Source organism: Cyphomyrmex costatus, unplaced genomic scaffold (assembly GCF_001594065.2).
Source record: "Cyphomyrmex costatus isolate MS0001 unplaced genomic scaffold, Ccosl1.0 scaffold932, whole genome shotgun sequence".
NCBI lineage: Eukaryota > Metazoa > Arthropoda > Insecta > Hymenoptera > Formicidae > Cyphomyrmex > Cyphomyrmex costatus.
The window spans coordinates 236,356-259,472 of record NW_017280520.1 but is presented as its reverse complement, the minus strand read 5'-3'; the positions used below and the strand labels follow the sequence as shown (position 1 = coordinate 259,472).

The window sequence follows — 23,117 nt, the reverse complement described above, 5'->3', positions numbered from 1 at the left end:
AGCAATACATATACCGGTCGAAGCTGAATCTTGAATGCTTTAAATAATTTCATGTGAATTTATATATGGTATCATGTTTGTAATTTCTCAAATTGCGCGCCGAAATGATTTTTTAGACTTAGAAACGCAATTGAACTATCATAATAATATCATAAATTAAATTGCTTAACAATTTAATAATTTGATGCTCAATTGGTATTATTTTAAGAAAATTTTAATGTAGCCACCAAAGACCTCGGTGATCAAGGTTTAGAATGCTCGCACGGAACGCTAAAGATCCGGGTTCGACTTTCGGCCGAGGTAATACTTTTTGCAATAAATTTATTTACAGATTTTTAATATATTAAAATCTTCATAAAATAATGCCAATTGAGCATCTAATTATTAAATAATTGGAATTTAACATATTAAATTGTTAAGCAATTTAATTTGTGATAGATATTTCTATGGTAGTTCAATTGCGTTTCTAAGGGTACGGTCAACGCAATACTACAAATGCTTTAAAGTGTTTTTTGATTGATCAATTTGTAAAATTTTCTTCTGATTGACTTATCAAATGCATCAAATCATTTGTAGCGAGACTTTGACCACAGCCTAAATACTAAAAATTATTTCAGCGCGTTTGTAATTCAAGAGATTACAAACGTGATATAGAAAATTTGCTTAAATTATTTAAAGCATTTAAGATCCCCCCAGCTAATAAATTGTTTATTATAATAATAATAAAGTTGAAGCTAGCCACGTAATATTAGTCAGAAGTAACATCACACATTCGAGGTAAGAATTTTTTATTTAAATATTATATAATATAATAAAAACGAGATGTGAGATAGAATTACAGTAATGTGAAAACACTATTTACATCGTCGTGAAGTTAGCTCCCAACACACATTAAAAAAAATAAAATTTATATATCTCATTCGATTGCTGATCGTTTGCACATATATGCATATTTTTAATTTTTGTTTGCAGACTTTTAGTTTGAAAGTTATTTAAAAAACAATTTTGGGGGGCTAATTTCACACTAATCCCCTAACATCGAGCAAATGGATTCGAAAAGGTCTTAATCGATAGATTTTCGTTTGCACATTTCGAATCAATTCGATTTTTCGTTTACACATCTGTAGTTTAAAAGTTATTAACAAATTAGTGTCGGGGGGCCAACTTCAAACTACTCATAAAATACGTTTCCGGCTCAAATTCGATAGAAAGGAGTTCAATAAAGCACTAATCGATAGAAAACACGTTTTTCAAGAACGTTTACTTCACGATTTTTTTATATGTTAAAATTAAAATTTTTTGAACATTGCATTTTCGTATTCTACAATGTTTAAAGTACGTTCAGTAATTTTTATGATTTTAAAAAATAAAACCTGTAAATACGGCAATCAATTACAACTGTTGCGGACATTTTGCCCCCTGTGTGACCGATATAAAATTCTCTAAAAAAAAAAGGAGATGTGATCACAAAGAGTTAAAACTTTCTCATTATAGATTAAATAATCATGTCTATTTATACGTCATTAAGTGTGGATCTCACTAATCGTAATCTATATAACTGGTCAATTTTTCATCTTTATACTTCAAAAATACTATTCGAAAGATCAAGCTATACTTTAATTTATTCTTTCAAAACTTTCTTATATATTTTATTTGTAAATTTTGAAACATTTTATGTAACACTAAAATATAGAATGTCAATACAATTTTTGAAAAAAAAAAAAAGTTTTTATCATTCGTTTAATAAGCAATATCATGTTTGCTTATTGTAGAAAATCTTCAAATTAACAAACAAGCGATTTATTTATTTATTAGTGTTCAATGAAATTTGTATTTTCTAAATTCAGCGTAAATCTGACTGAGTTATGTAAATGCAATGATCGTGATTTCGAGATCCAGACTGTTTTTTTAAATAATTTTTAATAACTTTAATGTACTACATAACGCGTGCGCGCGCACACACGCGCAAAATTTCTCTCTCTCTCTCTCTCGTTTTTTTCTTGATAAAAGAAATTCTTTAATGATTCGCCGAATGAACAAGTATATAGCATGTTTAATTCGTTTCTGGCTTCCTCAAAGCTTGATCACTCGATCGTAAATCCTCAAAGAGTAAATCCTAAATGCATTAATCCACGCGGTGTGAATCCTGCTTGTAGCCGAGACGAAGACTCGGACGATGACGTCACACCACGTGTGTTTTCTTCGTCAACGAATGTCAGACCCCACGCGATGTGTTTCTCGATTAGTGCATATAGTGTGGTCGTGGTCATGCTGTTCTTTTTGGCTGTGCCAAACGGTAGGTCGAGAACATGATCCTATTGCGAATTCGAGACGCTCCGAATCGATCGTTTAAAATAGCCTGTGATACTGGTAAAAAGATAAATCGATTGGTGCCTATACATATTCTGTATCGTCATATAAACGTCGTCGAAATGTCGATCATCACAAAATGTTAAGGCTACACATTTTTATCCACATCTCAGGTAATATTTGGAAAAAGATCAAGTCTAGAAGTTAATTGGTATTTCAAAATGCCCCTTACACATTAATAGCAAATTCGGTCGAACGCACTAGTGCACATCAAAGTTGTTTTACACTGATTTAATCTGTGTAAATGTAAAATGTAAATATTTCAGATTATATAATACAAATTCTATTTAACCGTACAACAAAATGTATTAAGGATTTTATGATTTACATTATGTTTTTTATGTTTATATTAAACACATATTTTTATATCAATTTGTGGACGACGGCTTTGATATGTACCAGTGCGCACTGAATGCACTCAATTGAATTCGCTACGAGATATATATCTTTTAGAGATATGTATAACGTAGAGAGACGCGCGAAAGTTTTGAAACTTTCTTGAAAGAACCTGCTTTGTAGCTCTTTATGCAATGATTTGTTGAAACAAATATCTTTGGCCTTAATATAGTGAAACCGATATCATCGTAACCATGTGAACAATATTCGTTTCTAGTGATGAAAAATAACTTGAATAAAAGAAAATTTTAATAAAAATTTCAACAAACTTTCTCGAGTTCTTTCACGTCTGGTAAAATTAAAATTGTAATCTAGAATGGTTCATTTTCTTTGTTTTATTTCTGTCATGTGTGTACGATATCTACATCTATTAATGTACAATAGTTAAACGAAATTTCACTTGCGTTTGTGAATGGAGAAATTTCTGATAAGCATTTCGCATATGATATATTTGCCATATATGTAGTACCGGATGTATTACGTATACTCCTCTTTGATGGTAAAAATTATGAAAATACTTTGTCATAAACAAATAACGCACTTTCACGTGAAACTAAACGCGCACCAGAAAAATAGATTCGTTGATTCAGTAAAGCTATAACTGTTGAGCGAGTTCAACATTTGCAACTAAGAAAATTTCCATTAAAAAATTATGTCTGAAAGCAGTTATCAGTATGCTCGTGGAACAAACTCATCTTTGTTAATACTGCAACAAATTAGTTTAATTAAAATAACTAAAATAACTATTTTACGCAGTGCACTTACGCGCTGCACTCTACGATTAATGTTTTTTTTTCTATTATTGGAAGGTAACCGGAAGCATATGTGGTTCTTGATCGAGTTTTCTCGTGCATTTATTCGTTTGTCATCATATCACATATTTAATTTTGTAATAATTTGTTAATAACTGAATCCTTGGAGAGAAGAAGAAATATACAGCTATCGTGTGTGGTGATCGTCCAGTATTTTGGCATTAACTCCCTTTTTTATAATAGGCCATTTTGGATCGTATACGCATTTGGATCTGCATTAACAAAGTTTCTTCGCGAAAACTGAAGTTTATTCAAATTTTGTATGTTTACAGCTTATACGACTTGTAATACTTTATTGAAATTAGGTTTGATTCTAATCTTGCGACCTGCGACTTGGATTCTATGTGCTAAGAAAATCTGACTTAAGGGGGCATATACATTTGACGGTTTCAAAAAAATCGATTTTTTTTAAAATGCATTTTTCGACAGTTTAAATCTTCAAGAATATTGTCCTAAAACCGTTTTTTGAAATTCCAATAAATAAAGAAGTTACAACACATTTTGTCGGGCAGTGCACAGGCGTGCGCTTGCCCTTTCTGAAGCGGCGCAACGCGCCGCGCCGATAGAAGAGCCGAAATCTTATATAACGTTTTTTTTGTTCTATTTACAATATAACTTTCCTTTGAAATTGAAATGTAGGTACTTCAAAAAACGATTCGTACAGAGTGAACATCGATGAATGCGAGCGATATCCGTCGATGTTCACTCTGTACGCAATTTCAGAGAATTAGTAGCCTTTTGACGTGTCAGAATACGTGAATTCAATTCTGCCTGTCATCTTTCCATCTCTTGTTTTGAGCACGATGAATAGGCGTAAAAGTTCTCGAAAGTTACAGCAAGAGAACATTTTTCGGAAAAGTTTTACACGCAAGCGAAAAATGCCACCCAATAAATGACAAGTCGAGGGTAAAACCGCAATGACAGAAAGTTCAGCGAAAAATTATCAAATGGAGGCAAATTTTGAGCAGGAAGGTTCCCTGTGTGGCCCAGGAATTGACGATGACGTGAGAGTTGAATAAATTCAGTTTTACAATAGAGTAAAGCTGTTTGAAAACTTTAAATGCGTTTTTCTCAAAACCATATTTTTAAAATCGATTACAATGATAACTTGAAGACGGATCCACCGATTTGTTTTTTTTTTTTTTTTAATTGAAAGCTTATGAAATTTGCTTGTCGTTGTCGTATCCGATTTTTAAAATTCGAATTCTTTCTATTTTTTTTTAAATAAACAAATAAAATTTTTTGTCGAAAATCGGCACTTTAACTTTAAAAGTTCGCCATTTTGTTTAAAATTCGAATTTTAAAAATCGGATACGACAACGACAAGGAAATTTATTCTACTTTAAGATGCCGTTTGATTTTTGCGTTTGAGATAAACGGGTAAGGAGAAATCATTGTAACCGCGGAATCATGCATGGTGTACACGGCTAACTACACGACAATGAAGTGGGAAGATTTTCCAACAAAATTACTCTAAAAAAATTTATATGAGAATTACAAAAGGTGTAATTTGTTATGCAAAAAGTCCCATTTTTATAATTTGTCTCTTGGTTCTAAAAAAAATTTATGAAGAATGCCTTTTCTTTTAGGCTTCAAATGTATATGCCTCCTTAATACGTTTGAAATAGTAATACGTTTGTAATAATAATTTAAAAATTGCATTCTTGTAAATTTAAAAAAAAAATGGAAACATTTATCAGAATTTGTTGTCTTAATTGATAGAACAATCAATTCTTTGCTACAATAAAGATTGTAGTAAGTTTCTTCATCATAGTAACAAAAATATGCGCTATCTTAGCTAACATGATTCGTTATAAATTTCAATCTTTATAATAAATTCATTTTTGCAGAAAGTTATCTTTATCGTAATTTGTTATGATATTACAAACATGATTGGTTACAATCACTGATTTAATTCAGCTGCATAACTTTGCTACAGTAACATAGAAAAATTGTCCGTATATTTCGGTTGTAGATTTGCTAAATCAGTGAAGATTTTAGTTATTTTGGAAAATCTCTTTTTCCGTGCAGTATTTTGTATAATCCTTTAATAAGTGAACAATATTAAAAATTATATTATATAGGTTGCATTTAAGAAAAAAAGGAAATTAACAACAAGAATAAATCAAATATAGCAATTACACGGATAAAATTTTTCTTAAAATTTACTTTGAAAATCGTGACAATCGTGGGACAACGTAATAATTCAAAGAATTTTATGTCATTTTCTTTGATATAATATTATAATATTAACACAATAAAGCGTTAAAAAAATGTTAATTTATTTTACTAAAAAACAGTTTTAATAATTTTAATAATTTAAAATAAGTTTAACAGTTTATATCATTCTTTATATTTTAAATACACTCACACGCAAAAAAACGGGCCACTTAAATTTTAGCACTAATTTTAAAAACACTAATTTTAGGACACTTGCGCGTAAAGCAAGCGATCCGGATTCGACTCTCGGCCGAGGTAATATTTTTCGCAATAAGAATTATTATTTTCAGATTTTAACATCGTTAAAAGATCGATATAAGATACCAAAAGAGCATCAAATAATTATTAAATTGTTAATCAATTTAATTCGTGATAGTACTGTGATAATTTATTATATAGTTGCGTTTCAAGACCGACGATTGTTCGACGCGCAGTTTAGAAAGACTATATATATCAGTATATAAATTCACGCGAAATTATAAAGCGATACGATAGATAAGATCTAGCTTGACTATTATAGGCTTCGAATTCGTATTACTAATTTTTAATATTTTCAAATAGCAATAACTCAGTGAAAAATCATCGTAGCGAGATGTTTACTGCTTGAAAAATCTCTACTTTTCAAACCAGTACTTCAAAAAACAGTCATGCCGATATTTCGTAAAGTTATACATGAAGATGCATCGGATCGTAACATTTTATACGAAATTTGTGAAGTTGTACGGCACGAATTAAAAGTTATGCATAAATGCCGTTTACAGCTTTTGAAAAAATGAATCTTTACCTTTAATTTACTTTTTTGTTGAGCCCTATACGATTTTTTTTCACCGTGTTATTCAACGTTGAAGCAAAAAGGCTCGCATCTTCATTTATGAGAAATAGCCTTTAATGGTTGAGCTAAATCTTAGGTACTATTATAATTCCGTGTGAATTTATATACTACGTATGTATAGATTCTCAATTGCGCGTACCGCAGTATTATCACGAGTTAAATTGACTAATAATCTAACAATTTTTATGCTCATAGCATCTTGGATCTTAATAATGTTGAATGACATATTAAAATCTATCAATGACATATTAAAAATATGTAAATAATTAATTTATATTGCGAAAAATATTATCTCGGCCGAGAGTCGAACCCGGATCTCTTACATTCCGTGAGAGCGTCCTTACCAGTTAGATTACCGAGGCCTTTGAAAAAAATTTTCGACGCGCATTTGAGAATCTACATACGTAATATATAAATTCACACGGAATTATAATAGCACCTAAGATCCAGCTCGACCGTTAAAAGCTATATTTCTCATTGATTGATTTTTTCAGATGTACGGTGTCCTATAAGATTTAATATTTAAATCTTTATTTATATTTGTGTAACTTCATAAAATATCGGGAAGATATCGGGGGCCGAATAGATCTAAAAGACCATTTTTTGAAGTATCGGTTTAAAAAGTAAAGATTTCAATAAGTTTTAAAAAGCTTTTTTAAACATCTCGTTACGATGATTTTTCACTGAGTTATTGCTATTTGAAAATATTAAAAATTAGTACTAAAATTTAAATAGCCCGTTTTTTTTGTGTGTGAGTGTAGAATAGATAGCAAGTAGTGATAAATATACACAATATATAATATATATAAAATATACATATGATATTTTTAACCTGGCTTCTTATTGTTAGTCGTTTATAAAAATTTTGTCATGTAGCATTATATAAATACTTTATTATATTTGATAACGTTATCTTTACTGAAATAGCATTAAAATCGCTTGTAATAATCAACAGTACGCGTCACTGCCGATAAATAGATACAACGGAGTTTAATTTCTTATATAAAAATAAGCGAGTATAAAATAAAAGGGGCATTACGAGATTGTTCACTGAACCTAATTTTGGGTTCGAAGACGAAAGTAATTGGAAAATGTACTTTGACAATACAATTTTTTAGTCGTATATAAAAATTAATTAACGAATCCTGATAATTCCTGGAAGTTACATTTGCTAAAATGATATATGAATGTAATGATATATAATAACGACTGATCTGTATTAAAATGTAAAGTGTAAATTTTATGAAGAACTTTGTAAAATTTACATTTTACATTTTAATATAGAATAGTTGCCATTATATTATTTTAGCATATTTATATATGCCAATTACATTTTAGCATATATAACTTCCAGGAATTATCAAGATTCCTTAATTAATTTTTACATGGAAAAATTTGCAGTAAATTTTGCGATAAAATATACCTAATAAAAAATTCTCTTTGTGTAGGCTAACAGAAAAAGGTAAGTAATGCGCGAATTTCTTTAAAATTGTACATAACTAATTATTATAATATTAATTGTAAGTTATAGATTCAATATTTTGTATCATATGAAACAAAATTGAAAACAATGCCAGGGTTATTGATGTACCATAAACGCGAGATAATTAAGCTTATTGCAAAATATGTGCTCATTATATTGTCGACGTATGTCATTGTTTTTAATGGTATTCTCATAAATCATATAATTGACGTTTCGTTCCTCTCATCCAAGTGTTTTAACGGACATGTGTCGAAACTCCGTCATTTTCAAACGATTATATATCCTTTCACTAATGAACACGATATAAAATCTGTATTTTAGTAACGATGGTATACGAGAATGATCGAACTAATGATTGACTCGTGTCTGACTTGTCTTCTAAAGAGTAATACAGTAGCATAAAATGCGTTAACGTAAATTATAACAAGATGTACGCGAGACCTAGGTAATCACATACGTACGCGCGTAGATAATATAACAATTATTAAATAGTAAAATTTGTGTCCATTCAGTTATATATAGTTATTAATTGAGTACACGTAGAACTTGATCGATTCGGCCATTATTGAGATCCAATGATCTCGGAACCCCGCAACTCGCGGTCTAAAGGAAGACGGTATTAGGGAGTTTTTGCAATACCGTTTATCACAGATACGGTATTGCAAAGACTCCCTATTGTCACTGCGCTTGCTTAGAGCCGAGACACTACCGTCCCTCCTGATAACATACAAATGCTATAATTCATTATCATTTATCTCCTTGCAATTTACTCAATTCATAGATGATATTAGTCTTTAAATTGCAGACATGCAGTGGTATTTCCTTTGGTTAACCTTGGTGCATTATGTTATCGCTACGCCAGTCAAAGCACATCAGGTGAGCAAGAGATAGTACTCTTTTACAATCGAAAGTTTTAACGTAATGATGTATATATCATCTTGAGTAAGAGAAATCTTCGCTTCTTGTTTTGTAATAAAGCATCTATAATTCATTAAGCTATAGTACAATATCGTATAAATATTCTTTTAAACAATCAGAAAATTCGATTAAATCAACTGATATGCTTTAGCGCTTTTAATTTTGTTGCATAATATTTCATGTAACTACCAAAAGCAATTGTAAACTACAGACTGTAACGTAAAAGAGAAAAGTAGACAAAAATATAGAAATAATTCTCATACACACAAAAAATTCTCATATAAATTTGAAATGCTCATATTATTACAATATATTAATATAAACAATGTTTAAATAGACGTTTTTGATATGAGAAACGTGATAATTAAGAGTAACGTATCAGTCGAGTATTTTCATCGTGTCAAACGTATCTTTTTCCGCAATTCAAGGAAGTCCTGATTTTCAGATAAGGAAAACACTATCGTAAATTTAATAACTGCGGGCAAGTTTTACAACAAAATTCGTAATAATCTGAACGATGCATTTATCTATAGAAATTTACATGGAAATATCTTTATCACGAGTTTTACATTAACATATATAGTATTAATACGTACGTACTTTATATTAGATGGAAGCACACGTACAGTATTCGAAAATTATATATATATCGAACTTAATACGATTAGAAATATTATTAGAAATGATATAAATTTCCCCAAACAACATAAAGTCTAAAATTGTGATATAAGACGTCTTTAAGTCATCTTTTAGACGCTTTTTGTTGTCTGGGTCTATTTCGTAATAAACCTTTTATTTGTATCCGTTTAAAGCGAATGTTATTATCTTAAGCCGATTCAAGCAACCAACGATTATACGACCAATGGATGTTGCTCGTGCCGGTTCGAGGATACGCGATACGTAGACGATGTCTGTAACGTCAGCTCTTTTATGACTTTGGTTCAAAATGTGATATCCTCTAGATGCGATATTGCTGACCCTTGTCGACGATTGGGCAGCGACAAAGTACCAAACGAAAATGAATGGTAAGAAATTCGCAAAATCTATGTATGCATATAATGCTAGAGCACTTCTTCTATACTCGTATATATATTCTATTCTATTTTATATTATGAAAGATCAACCATGTCTTCAGGTTCGACTTTATAATTGTCGGCGCAGGTGTGGCCGGACCAATAATCGCGAGAAGATTGAGCGACACTCCATGGCGAAAAGTTTTGCTCATCGAAGCTGGCCCTGAAGAACCCAGTATGACAGCTATACCAGCTTTTGCGTTCCATGCCCTAAATACGTCCATCGATTGGAACTTTAAGACGGAACCAACATCATCGCATCCTACCGCCTGTTTAGGTATTAAATATCTTGTATCGTATAACAACTGTTCTGCCTGTAAAGGCATTTACTTATGGAAATCTATCTATCTATCTAAATTTTCATATACTTTAGCCAAATTGTTTTTTTTTTCGTTTTTTTACCCTTAAACAGCCTATAATAATGAAACAAGTAATTCAATGTAGCAATTTTTCCAATTTTCTAAAAGTCTCACAGAACAAAATCAGAATTATTAAATATTTAAATCTTAATATAAAATTTTAGATCAAACTTTATGCTACAAAAATAAAACCTTAATAAATTAATGTTACAATTATGTCTTTTAGAAACGGGTGGCGTCTGCACTTGGCCGAGAGGCAAAATAGTTGCCGGAACCGGTGCTTTCCACGGTATGATGTACGTTCGAGGACATCCTGAAATCTACAATCACTGGGCACGGGAGGGTAACTCGGGTTGGTCCTACGACGAGATTAGTCATTATTTTGAACGGGTGGAAAATCCGGTCAATCCAACAATCTTATCGGACAAACCTAGAAGTTTTACAGAAGACGGCCTGATGAATATTCAGTATTATTCACATAAGCCGGATTTCGTAAACGTATTATTGAAAGCCGCTGGCGAGTTGGGTTACAGAACTTCTCAATTAAAAGAATACAATCAAACTGGCTTCATGATCGCACCGATGACAATTAAGAACGGTATGCGTCTTACAACTTCGAGAGCATATTTAAGACCTGTTCACGATCGTAAGAATTTGCGAGTGCTGACAAATGCACAAGTCACTAAGATCTTAATTAGACCGTGGGAACAGAAGGCTTACGGCGTGGAACTGGTGGATAAGAATGGTTATAAGAGAGTGATGAAATGCGATAAGGAGGTAATCTTAACAGCCGGTGCTATCGGCTCACCGCACATTCTTATGAATTCTGGCATAGGACCCGAAAAAGACCTTGCGAAGTTCGGCATTAAAGTATTCAAAGATCTGCCAGTTGGTAAGAATCTGCACAATCATGTGTCCGTGGGGGTACCGATGAGTATCAAGGACATTCCATACGAGACCGTGACTATGGAAGCCATAAATCAATATTTAGAGAATAAGACGGGACCATTGGCCAGCACTGGTATCACTCAAGTTACCGCTTTCCTCGAAAGCAGTTATGCGATCAACGGTATAGCGGATATCCAAGTCTTCTTCGACGGATTTAGTTCCACTTGTCCAAAAACAGGTTTATACGATGAGTGCATGAATGGTAAGTTCCTGTCCAATTGCCCGGACAGAAGGAAAATCATAGCGAGACCTACGGTGGTTTGCGCGGAGAGTCGAGGCGACTTAAAACTCCGCTCAAATAATCCTTTGGATCCGCCGTTGATATATCCAAATTACTTTACAAACGAGAAGGACTTGATGATTCTACTTGAAGGTATCAAAAAGGTTAGCAAACTTGTTGACACGCCCGCTATGAAGAAATGGGATCTTCGTTTGGAACAAGAGAGAAGTCCAATGTGTAGCGAGTAAGTAATAATTCGTATAAAAGTTTTCATACAATTACGATTACCTTGCAGATTAATCCTGAATTTCTGATTCTCTGTTGAGTTTATAGTCGACTTTTCTTTAACAAAAATATAAAAATATAATAATAATTTTTGAAGTTCAACAATTAAAAACAAAGATAAACAATTAAAATGCAAAATATATTTTCGTGTAAATCGTGTAATATTTCAAAAGTTTTGAAAAAATTTCATGAGTTTCTATTAGTTTTCTTTATTAATTTTTTCTATTAGCTACCATTTTGGCACGGACGCTTTTTGGATGTGTCAAATAAGAACGCAAACTGGACCAGAAAATCATCAATCGGGAACATGCAAATTGGGACCAAGTACCGATCCAAGTGCAGTAATAGATTCGCAACTTCGAGTACATGGTATATCGAATATTCGCGTTGCCGATGCTTCCATTTTTCCGACTGTACCAAACTCCAATCCCATTGCTGCAATCATGATGGTGGCTGAAAAGGCAGCTGATATGATTAAAAATACTTGGTCGTAAATGTGTTTAAATGTATAAATTTTGATACAATGGATTGTAATAATAAAAGTAACGCGTATATGTATACATAATATGTATAATTGTATATATATGTATATACGTTATAATGTTTATACACACACATACTTGCTCGGAGAAGAAGGAGAGAAGGAGGGAGAAGAAGATACTGTTTATTCGAAATTTTCGATTATGTGACAATAGATTTTTCAAGGCAAATGCATTTTTATAATAAAACTTTAATTAAATTATTGTAAATTAAAAATATAAGTGGCGATAAGAATTTTGCGCAGAGCAAATATAATGCGCATTACTCGGGTTTTTATTAACGAGTTCATAGACAATTATTTGTTTATTTGTCCTATTATTATCATATATAAATACTATGAATCAAACATTATTAAAGTAATCTATTACTTTAATAACCAACAGTATACTTAAACATTTTGTATACTAATAGTATACTTAAACATGTACTTTACTCTTGTACGCGAGCCAGCATAGCTACACTGTGGGTTGAATTTTTCGACGTAAACGATGAGCAAAAAAATCGGATTCTGGACATTCTTAGGGCAAATAATTCTAGAAACATTTTGAGACCAAAATGATCCCGGTAATTAATTGCTTTAATGTACTTTACTCTTGTACGCGAGCCAGCACAGCTACATTGTTGGTCGAATTTTTTGATATAAACGGTGAATAAAAAAATCGAGAATAGAGCAAAAAATTAGCAAAAAATAGCCCTTCAAGAATATGTACTTGATTTTTTATTTGCTGCTATTTTTCTTTGTGGCTGTGCTAACTTTAATCTTAAGCTAGCACAGCCATGGGTTTTAACGAATCGGCTAAAGCAAAAAAATCGGGAATAGAGCAAAAAATTAGCAAAAAAAATAGCCCTTTAAGAATATGTACTTGATTTTTCATTTGCTGTGCTAACTTTAATCTTAAGCTAGCACAGCCATGGGTTTTAAGGGGATCCTTAACGACATCTTACACACAGATTACGTGTCATTGACACATCACTACATCAATATCTTACTCACACACGCCACACATATACGTAGATTTTTGTATCGTAATTATGTTTTAATTAAACATCTAAATCTAATTTTAAGAATTCCACGCTGTTTCTTCATGCAAAACTACGTGCCTGTGGACTATTATTTCTTAAGTACAGATTGCGCAGCTTTTATAGGTGTACAACTTTGCTCCCGCCGTATAAATTTATACCTGTAAAAACGGCGGGAGCAAAGTTGTACACATGTATAAAACAAATGTTGTTACGACGTGCAACGACGTGACAGCTCTGGAGCGCCATATTGAACTAAAAAATGATAAAGAAGAACTCATTTTGAAATTTTTTATCGTTTTCAGCATAGATTCTACCTTACAGGCACGTATTAATGCGTATACTTTAATTCTGTAAAAGGATTTTAGAATCTGTGAATGACAAAAAAAGTATTTACGATACAAAAATTATACGATTTAATCGGTAATACAGGAGGCTTTAGGATCCCCTTAACGAATCGGCTGGAGCAAAAAAATCGGGAATAGAGCAAAAAATTAGCAAAAAAATAGCAAAAAAAATGTGTTATTGGTCGCGTTTGATTGTGCTGAAGTGGCTGTGCCATCTTATAATAGACGTCAGGAAGAGTGGCAGTGAGAGAGACAAGAGAGAGATATTTTTAGTTTATTGTAATTTAAATTCGACTTTGTGCTTTCGTTAAATTATAAATAATATCCTATTATATAATATTTCAATACAAGTATACACGTTTGTAATTAATCACTAAACTAAAAATAGTAAACATGAGCCACAGAAAAGCGTACGTTGCATCAATAAGATAAAAATCAACGCAAATGTGCAATAATGCTAAATCATATTTTCGTCATTATTCTCTCTCTCTTTCTCTCTCTCTCTCTCTCTCCCCCCCCCCTTCCTCCTTCAGCGTTAGGAAAAAGAATTAAAAATAAAAATATTACTAAATGAATCAACGTTTAAGCTAGATTATAATAATTAATCAGCATCATAAAACATGGTATCTCTTTAAAAGACGGAAAAGCGTGGTTTAATAAGATAATGAAAATCAATGCACACATGCAATAATGCTAAGTCATATTTTCGTCATTATTATTATTATTATTCTCTCTCTCTCTCTCTCTCTCTCTCTCTCTCTCTCTCTCTCTCTCTCTTTCTTTTTCTCCTTCCCCTTAAGCATTATGAGAGAGAATTAAAAATAGAAATATTGCTAAATCAGTCAACGTTTAAATTATAAGATTACTTGATTAATGAGTATAATAAAAAAAATATGGCATCTCTCTTTAAAACATACTAAAATTATTTAAATTTAAGACAAATTATTATATGATAAACGAATTTTAGAAATTTTTAACTTTGAAAATAAAATATAGGAAAATTAGATTTTTTACATGTATATAGCCTGATTACACTTGTAAAATTTGTTTGTGTCATAATAATGTCGAGATATGTAGATAGCGCAAACAAGAGAGGGCAGGCAAGACACCTTGTAACCATGGTTGCCACCTTTCAATCGTCATGTTCCATTGAAGATCGATGCTCTATGGAGACGTTATATCCTCCTAAACATTGATAATAAATACAAGAAACTGCTAAAATTAAAACTTTCTGATAGTGCATTCCGTGGAAAAAAAATCAGATAATGGAAAAAAATTTTAACTGCGACGCGTACACTTCAAACACAGCGGTTATAAAATTTTTGAACGGGTAGCTGATAATTCCTTTTATTTGTCAAAGAATCACAAATTCTCGGTCAAAAAGCTGGAATCTCCGGTTCTTCCAGATCGAAAACCAGAGAAAGGTGGCAACCATGCTTGTAACCTTCGTCTTCTGACTGAAGGAGATACTGACTGTTGACGAGCACTTTAGTTTGAATCGGATCGTTGCTGCAACATTCTCGGTAAACCCTCTTTTCTAATACATAATATTATTAATATTTATTTATAATATATTTGAGTACTCGTTTATATCATACTCTTACAATTAAAAATACCAAAATTTAATATAAAATTGTTTTTTAATGAATTTTTATGTGATAATGACAGGGTCAAGAAATGATAAGGCTTACATAATTAAAATCAGTAATCTGTCTGATTATAATCTATCAAGATAAAGTACAAATAATAAAATTATTTTATTTGCAAAGCTAATACTTTAGTAAACAATAATATAAGATAATGCTTATTTGTTTGTAAAGTAAAATATCAAAACAAGTATGAGACGAGTAAATAAGATATTTAAATATACAGATATTTTTTAACTATTTAATAAATAGCAAATATAATATAAAAATGTTTTGACTCACATAGTTTTCATTAGTTTATAATTAATACAGAACTTAAACTTACAAATCTCAAATTTAAATCTAACTATAAAGTGACAATTAGAGACCAAGATAGTAATTAAACAAAATTTCTTTTCCGTATATGATGTGGTAATTGAAAATGTAGGTACACACCATGTTCAATAATAATATATAAGTCGATTGCGTTAAATTGTAAAATGTAATAACAAATTCCTCGTTTGTGAGAATTACGTTAAGTCTAATTTAGTATAAAGTCGTAGTATTATAAAACAGTCTTGATAATTAAAATCAAGTTAATAAAAAAATTTAATAGAAAAAATATTAATCAGAAACAGAAATGATAATGCCATTAAAACTCCTGTTTTTGATTAATATATTTTCTATTATATTTTTTTATTAACTTGATTTTAATTGTTGAGACAGTTTTATAATATTGATTTTATACTATAAATTAGATTTAACGTAATTCTCATCAATCAAATGAGGAATTTAATATTGCACTTTACAATTTGACGCAATCGACCTATATATTATTGTTGGACATGGTGTGTGCCTAAATTTTTAATTGCTACATCATATACGGAAATGAAATTCTGTCTAATTACTATCTTGATCTCTAATTTAATTATTGCCACTTTACAGTTAGATTTAAATTTAAGATTTGTGAATTTAAGTTCTATATTAATTATGAAGATTCTGTGAGTTGAAACGTTTTTCTATTATAATTGCTATTTATTAAATGGTTAAAAAGAATCTGAATATTTAAATATCTTATTTTCTCATCTCATGGTCGCTTTAAAGTTCAATACTAAAGCTTTATTTAAAGGTATTAATAAGATGGGCAAATTTATGTGTATTCATGCCGTATTACGTTATATATACGAGTATATATATATATATATATATATATATATATATATTCGCACAAATTCAATTAATTTTAATAAATTGTAGTATTACAGTACACTTTAGTTTTTCATTAATTAAATCAAATACATTTTTCTATATAAATTAATGTATTGTGTAAGAGAGAGAGAGAGAGAATCAAACAACTGACAATTTTAAGATTATCTTGTAAAAGTTGCATTCTAAAGTTGACCTTACACGGTTAATAATACTGTCTTTATTAATAAATATTGACAGTACTGATTGTGTATGGTTAATATTAGAAGATTGATATAGGATAGATTTTGATTCTCAAACATCCAGTATTATTAAGATCCATGTCACAGTATATCTTAGTGCAATACATATGTAAAACTAAAGTGATATATATTGTTAATAATATTGAACGTGTAAAGTTGTAAAAATACTAAAAACATAGATAAAATAACATATACTGTCGGTATTACTGATTCAATATTAGTAATCAATATTATTAAGCGTAGGATCACCTTAAGATACACCATCTTACCGTCCTTGGTAATACGAATAATGAAATTCAATCGCGATACACAAGATTAAGTTCAACAGTAAGCAAGACATCGTGTGACAATTAACAATTCAAGCATATATGATGTTGTCATATTCTTTACGACAGTAAAAGGTGAAGTAAATAAATTTTAGCAATTTTAAATGCAGAGAAATTCTATTGCTCATATGAGATAATCGATAATAAGTACTGCATAACAAATATTGTTTTATCTATTTATATACAATAAATAAAATTAATTAATTAAATAGAACTTATTTAAATAAAAGTATGTTACAATTTTTTATAAATATGAAAATACTTTTGAGCAGAAGTAACACAAATAAGTAACTAAGTATATGAGCATGAAAAATTTGAAGTATAAAAACATGAAAAATAAAAAATAAAAATATGTACAGATCTTTGTGATAATGAGATAATTAAACGGTATGAAATTTCGTGCGCTACTGTGTATATTTTTACCATAAGTATAAAAAATATTTTATACACATATTATTTTTACTAGTAAAAAATTCCACTCATTAGTTGATAGTTACTTTCTACATTTTTTTTTCTTCTTTTCGATACTTTTATTTAAACACAAAGCTCTCTCTCTCTTCCTACATATAAGTAAGCGTGTCCTATTATGATTACAACAAATTATCATCGAAATACAGAATATGTTATATTTATTACATAGACGCAATAAAATAATCGTTCTATATATTCAATTTGTGTTTTATTAATGAATTTTAAAGACTTGAACTGTGCACTAGCTATTTATAAATAAGATATGTTATCATTTAAGTATCCCTATATTTTTACTAAATTTTATTCTTTTATCAGGAGACGCGGTAGCGTCTCCGGCCATGTTCAAAAACTCTGATATCATTATCGTTATGATATGATATCAAATATATTCTAACAAATTTGCTTCAGATATTATCCGAAGAGAGACTTCAGTCGTCTTTGCGTTCTCAATAAATGACATCAAAAAAATTAGTAAATAATACAAATTAGATAATTAATAGTGTATTCGATTTACTGATTTGGGTAATTAATAGGTAATTAATTCGCGATCTACTGACTTGACTCGATTCCGAGTTAACGGTTTGTTCTTTTTAGCTGCATTTCTTGAACGGTTTACGTTCAATTTCTTCACTTCCAGATAAATTCCGGATAAATTTATCCAGGAAATATCTCTATTATGTTCTAGGAGATATCTCCCAGATAAAGTTATCTAGATGTTTTCCTTGTTTGTAGACAATTTACGGTCGGTACAAAAATTATTTATTAAAGTTATCTAGATGTGAAGAAATTGGGTATTAGCTCTTCTTTTGCAGTTAAACAGAACAGGCCATTGACTAGGAGTCGAATCGAGTCTGTAAATCGAATACGCTATAAAAGTTAGCGTTTTAAAATTTTATGTGTGTTATGTTATAATAATTACGTTACTATTAAATTGGATATTAAAAGTCGATATTCTAAAAAAATTTATATTCGTGTGTGATAATTTTATAATAATTACTTTTATAATTCTATAATAATCTCTTTCAGTATTAAATTGACCAGTGATTAATTACTAATTTACACGTGCGCTTTAAAAAGAATTAAAGAAATTACAAGGAAAATTATAAAAATAATTTTTGTTATTTATAAAAAATAAAGTTTGAGAAAATAAGAAAAAATGTGTGTAATCGTAAGTTTATCTCTGTAAGAAAAATAATAGTACGTTATTTATAAATTAATTATAATTATTAAGTTATTTATAAATTATATCTTTTGTTTAAATTATTTATAAGTATTATTGAGTTTAGATTAAGTCTAGTTTAAATTTAGTTCAATTTCAAATTTACATTACATTTTTCGAATAATTATTAGTCATCATTCATTTCAAGAACGCGTGTCTTCATGCTTCATATAAATTCAAATGGTTAGGCATTTATGACGTCAACTACAAGATATTTTGTTATTAATATATTTATACAAAATTATTTATATAATTATTTTTCAATAAAACTTGTAAACATTTTGCAAGGTTATAGAAAAAATAATTGGAATTTTGATTTATCGTTGAAAATAAGGAATGAGTCTAAATATTGTACATAAAGAAAGAAATTTGAATTTTATTGCTGTTGAGAAGAATGTAAAATTTTTTATGGATAGCTTAAAATAAACTTCAAGACAACTCAATAAAAAAAATTATACAAAATAAATAATTTCCTAAATATTAAACCTAAATATATTCCTAAATATTGCATTTTATATGTTTTTTTTATTTGAAATTTTAAAGTGTTCTCATCTTGGTAGTATTTTCTAATATAAGCTGATTTTTCATTTAATTACATTCAATATCATATTAGGTTTCGTCGTTTCAACCTCGAGATGCCGTACATTCATTTTACTGATTGAATAGAATTTTAAGATTATCTATGACATGAGACTTCAAATAATCTTATATATAAGATGAATTATAAATAGCATTCGCAATTAGTATATCAAAATATATTTTTTTTCGACAGAATTGAATCGTCGTGTGTTCGACTTAATCAACATGGAAGCATGTTTGGCTAACGCTGCAAATTCTGCAGTTACTACTCCCGCAAATGTCTTTGCGTATCTGATACAAACGCTTCTGACAGCGCAATGTAGCTTGAGCGATGTCATTTACCCTCCAGATCGGTCGGAAGAGATTGCGACTTCTAATAGAGAATTCGACTTCATCATCGTGGGCAGTGGAAGTGCTGGCTCCGTATTAGCCAATCGTTTGACTGAGATAGAAAACTGGAAAGTATTGCTGATCGAAGCTGGTGAGGATCCCTCGATACTCAGCGAAGTTCCCGCAGCATTTCTCTCGTTATTACATTCGCCGGGGGATTATTCCTATGACATCGAACCCGAGAAATTTGCCTGTCAAGGTAACAAGAACAAGTTGTGCAAATGGTCAAAAGGCAAAGCTGTCGGCGGCAGCTCTACACTAAATGCCATGCTTTATATTTATGGCAGTGACAAGGATTATAATGAATGGTCTCAAATGGGCAACAAGGGCTGGAGTTATGACGAAGTACTGCCATACTTTAAAAAATCTCAAAGCTGCGGTCATGGACATAGCGACGAGTGGAGAAGCAAGTACTGCGGTCATGGCGGACCGTTGAGCATCAGGTATTACAATTACACTCAACCGAAAATACATGAAATGGTCTTGAACGCTGCTCGCGAGATGGGCGTACCTATTTTGGATACCATCAACGGTGACAAATTCGTCGGATATGGTAAAGCTCAAGGAACGTTGGATAAAGGTCGTAGAGTGAGTGTTTCAAAAGCCTACTTGTCGCCGATCAAACATAGGAACAATTTGTACATGATGAAGTCAACTCGAGCTGACGCTGTTCTCTTGGACAATACTCGAGCAGTTGGAGTTCGTGTGACTTTGAAAGACGGACGATCGATTGATTTAAAAGCCTCGAAGGAGGTAATCTTATCGGCCGGCAGCATCGCCAGTCCGCAACTTTTAATGCTTTCGGGTATTGGACCCGAGAAGCACCTACGCGAAATGGGAATACCTACGATCGTTAATTTACCCGTTGGCAAAAATCTTCAAGATCATGTCACGTGGTTCGGTTTAAATTTGGCTTTCAAGAATCAGAGCGCGACACCACTGTCACCTACGTTTATCCTAGACGCAGCTTACGAGTATTTAATGCACAATCGAGGACCTCTAACAAGTGCCAGTGGCTACGATCTTACGGGTTTCGTCAATGTACATGATTCGAGTGCCAAATACCCCAACATTCAGTTCATTAACGGTCACATACCACAAGGGCACATACCCGTGGCGATTAATTTATTTAACAGTCTTAACGTAGACACGGAAATAGCTAAAAAAATAATAGAAATTCTAACAGAGGCAGATCTAATCCAGTGTTTTTCGATTTTGTTGAAACCAAAGAGCGTGGGCGAGATACGGCTACGTAGCAGAAATCCAGCAGATCCTGTTAGGATTTATGCCAACTATTTCTCCGAGCAGGAAGATTTAGACACCATGTTGAAATCATTGGACTTTCTGAAAAAGATGACCAACACTGAGACATTTAAACGGCACAAGGTGCGGTTGCATCACCCAGATATTCCTGATTGCCGTCATACCAAATCCGACTCCGACGAGTACTGGAAGTGTAACCTGCGATATATGTCATCTACGATCTTTCATCCTGTTGGAACGACAAAGATGGGTCCTCAGGGCGATCCTACGGCTGTCGTAGATCCTCGTTTAAAGGTTCATGGATTACAGAGATTAAGGGTCATTGATGCATCTATTATGCCAACGATCACCGGTGGAAATACGAATGCGCCAACGATAATGATAGCCGAAAAAGGCGCAGATTTTATCAAGGAGGACTGGGCTATTATAGAAGGCAAGAACGAGTTGTGAAAGCGAAGCGAGGCCTTAATAGTAGAAACAAATCTTTTTCTAAAAATGAGTTTATTTCTCTGACTTTTCTTTTTTTTCTTTCATGTGCTCTTCAATTTACCGTATTTATAAAATCAATTAATTAAGCGTGTTTAAATAAGTATATTTAGTCTAGTTTTGGCATTTATAAATTAAATTATGCATTTTTGAGACATTTAAATTTAAGGATTGGGGTCTCTGCGAAAAAATTCTTTAGAGAGTATTTATCGTTAGTAAACAACATAATCAGATTTTTTTATCTATTTTTGCTTTCAATATAGAACAAATATGATTATTTTTATAATTAGATCTATGCAACTTTAACGTACCAAAAGATAGAGAATAATTGTGTTTTAAGTGAAGAAAATAAATAAGATTTGTAAATTATTTATAAAATATTTTATATTTGTTTATAATTGTTTATAAAAATTTCAAAACAAAATGAATAAACAGATTAATTAATCTTGTTGATTAATGTGTTCCAAGTGGATTCAAATTAATTAAAGTATTGTCTACTACTGGCTACTACTTTTTCCCATCTCTCAGGCAATTTTCGAATTCCATCTCGAAAAAATTACTCGTCTTTGGAGGCGATCATCTTTTAGAAAACGGACCAAACTAATTTGTACTCCCAAAAGTCAAGATGAATTCTAATAAATATCTATGAGAGGTTTTGTAATTATATTAGAGAGAGAGTTTCAATATATAAGGTATTTAATAAAATATATATAATAATCCAGTAAAATTTTTTCTGTGTAAATGTTTTTATCTTATAATGTACACAATAACAAAAAATAAAATGTTAATGATTCTATTCGCAATTTATTTGTAATTTAATATACAAAAAGCTTTTATTATGGCCTTTATTCTTTGTCTTCTTCTTCTGCTTCATAAAATTTTTTAAATACGTACACCTTGTATAAATATATCTAACAAAATAACACGTAGGTATTCATATCATAGAATTAAAGAGAAAAGGCAAATGTAACAAAAAACGATCTCAAAATCACTCAGCGAAAGTAAAACTTTCCTCAACGTACACAGAAGCAAATATGCGTGTGATCTGAATACAAAGAATAATGCTTTGAAACGTTTTGAATATGCAGCCCTGTATAATTTTAAACATTATTTCAAATATTAATATAAATTGAGTGTGTGTGTGTGTGTGTGCGTGCACGCGAGGGGGATGTATATGTGGGGGATTTATATTCAGATATGTAAATTTGTTAAATTAACTCTGTTTAATTTATTGTGAATACAGTCCTATCAACTTTTTTTATAAAATTAAATATTTAACATTATTTTATAAAATTAGATATTGAACATTTTTTTATCTGGACTTTTTTTTGTCTTAAGAGTCAGATGTTGCATTTTATTATTAGTCTTAATTTTAATTTAAAATTAAACGTGCATTTTGTGGAACAAGGATAAGGGAAAGGTGATATGTTTTGCTAAAGTAGTAGGTCTTCGTGGTTTATAAGACGAACATAATGCTTAAAGTCTCA

The 23,117-nt window shown here is 30.9% G+C and overlaps 3 protein-coding genes across 3 annotated transcripts in view; 2 read left to right on the top strand and 1 right to left on the bottom strand.

Moving 5' to 3' along the window:
- Flo2 (flotillin-2) overlaps positions 1-23,117 on the bottom strand; it is a 98,487-nt gene that overhangs the window by 23,186 nt on the left and 52,184 nt on the right. The gene's annotated exons all lie outside the window — the stretch shown is intronic.
- LOC108781977 (glucose dehydrogenase [FAD, quinone]) lies at positions 743-12,443 on the top strand. Its single transcript, XM_018550121.1, has 6 exons — positions 743-777; positions 8,919-8,989; positions 9,863-10,056; positions 10,167-10,381; positions 10,690-11,875; positions 12,146-12,443. Exons 2-6 carry the CDS (start codon positions 8,921-8,923, stop codon positions 12,408-12,410), a joined length of 1,929 nt encoding a protein of 642 aa, XP_018405623.1. The 5' UTR covers positions 743-777; positions 8,919-8,920; the 3' UTR covers positions 12,411-12,443.
- LOC108781980 (glucose dehydrogenase [FAD, quinone]) lies at positions 15,331-21,652 on the top strand. Its single transcript, XM_018550124.1, has 2 exons — positions 15,331-15,346; positions 19,685-21,652. Exon 2 carries the CDS (start codon positions 19,717-19,719, stop codon positions 21,592-21,594), a length of 1,878 nt encoding a protein of 625 aa, XP_018405626.1. The 5' UTR covers positions 15,331-15,346; positions 19,685-19,716; the 3' UTR covers positions 21,595-21,652.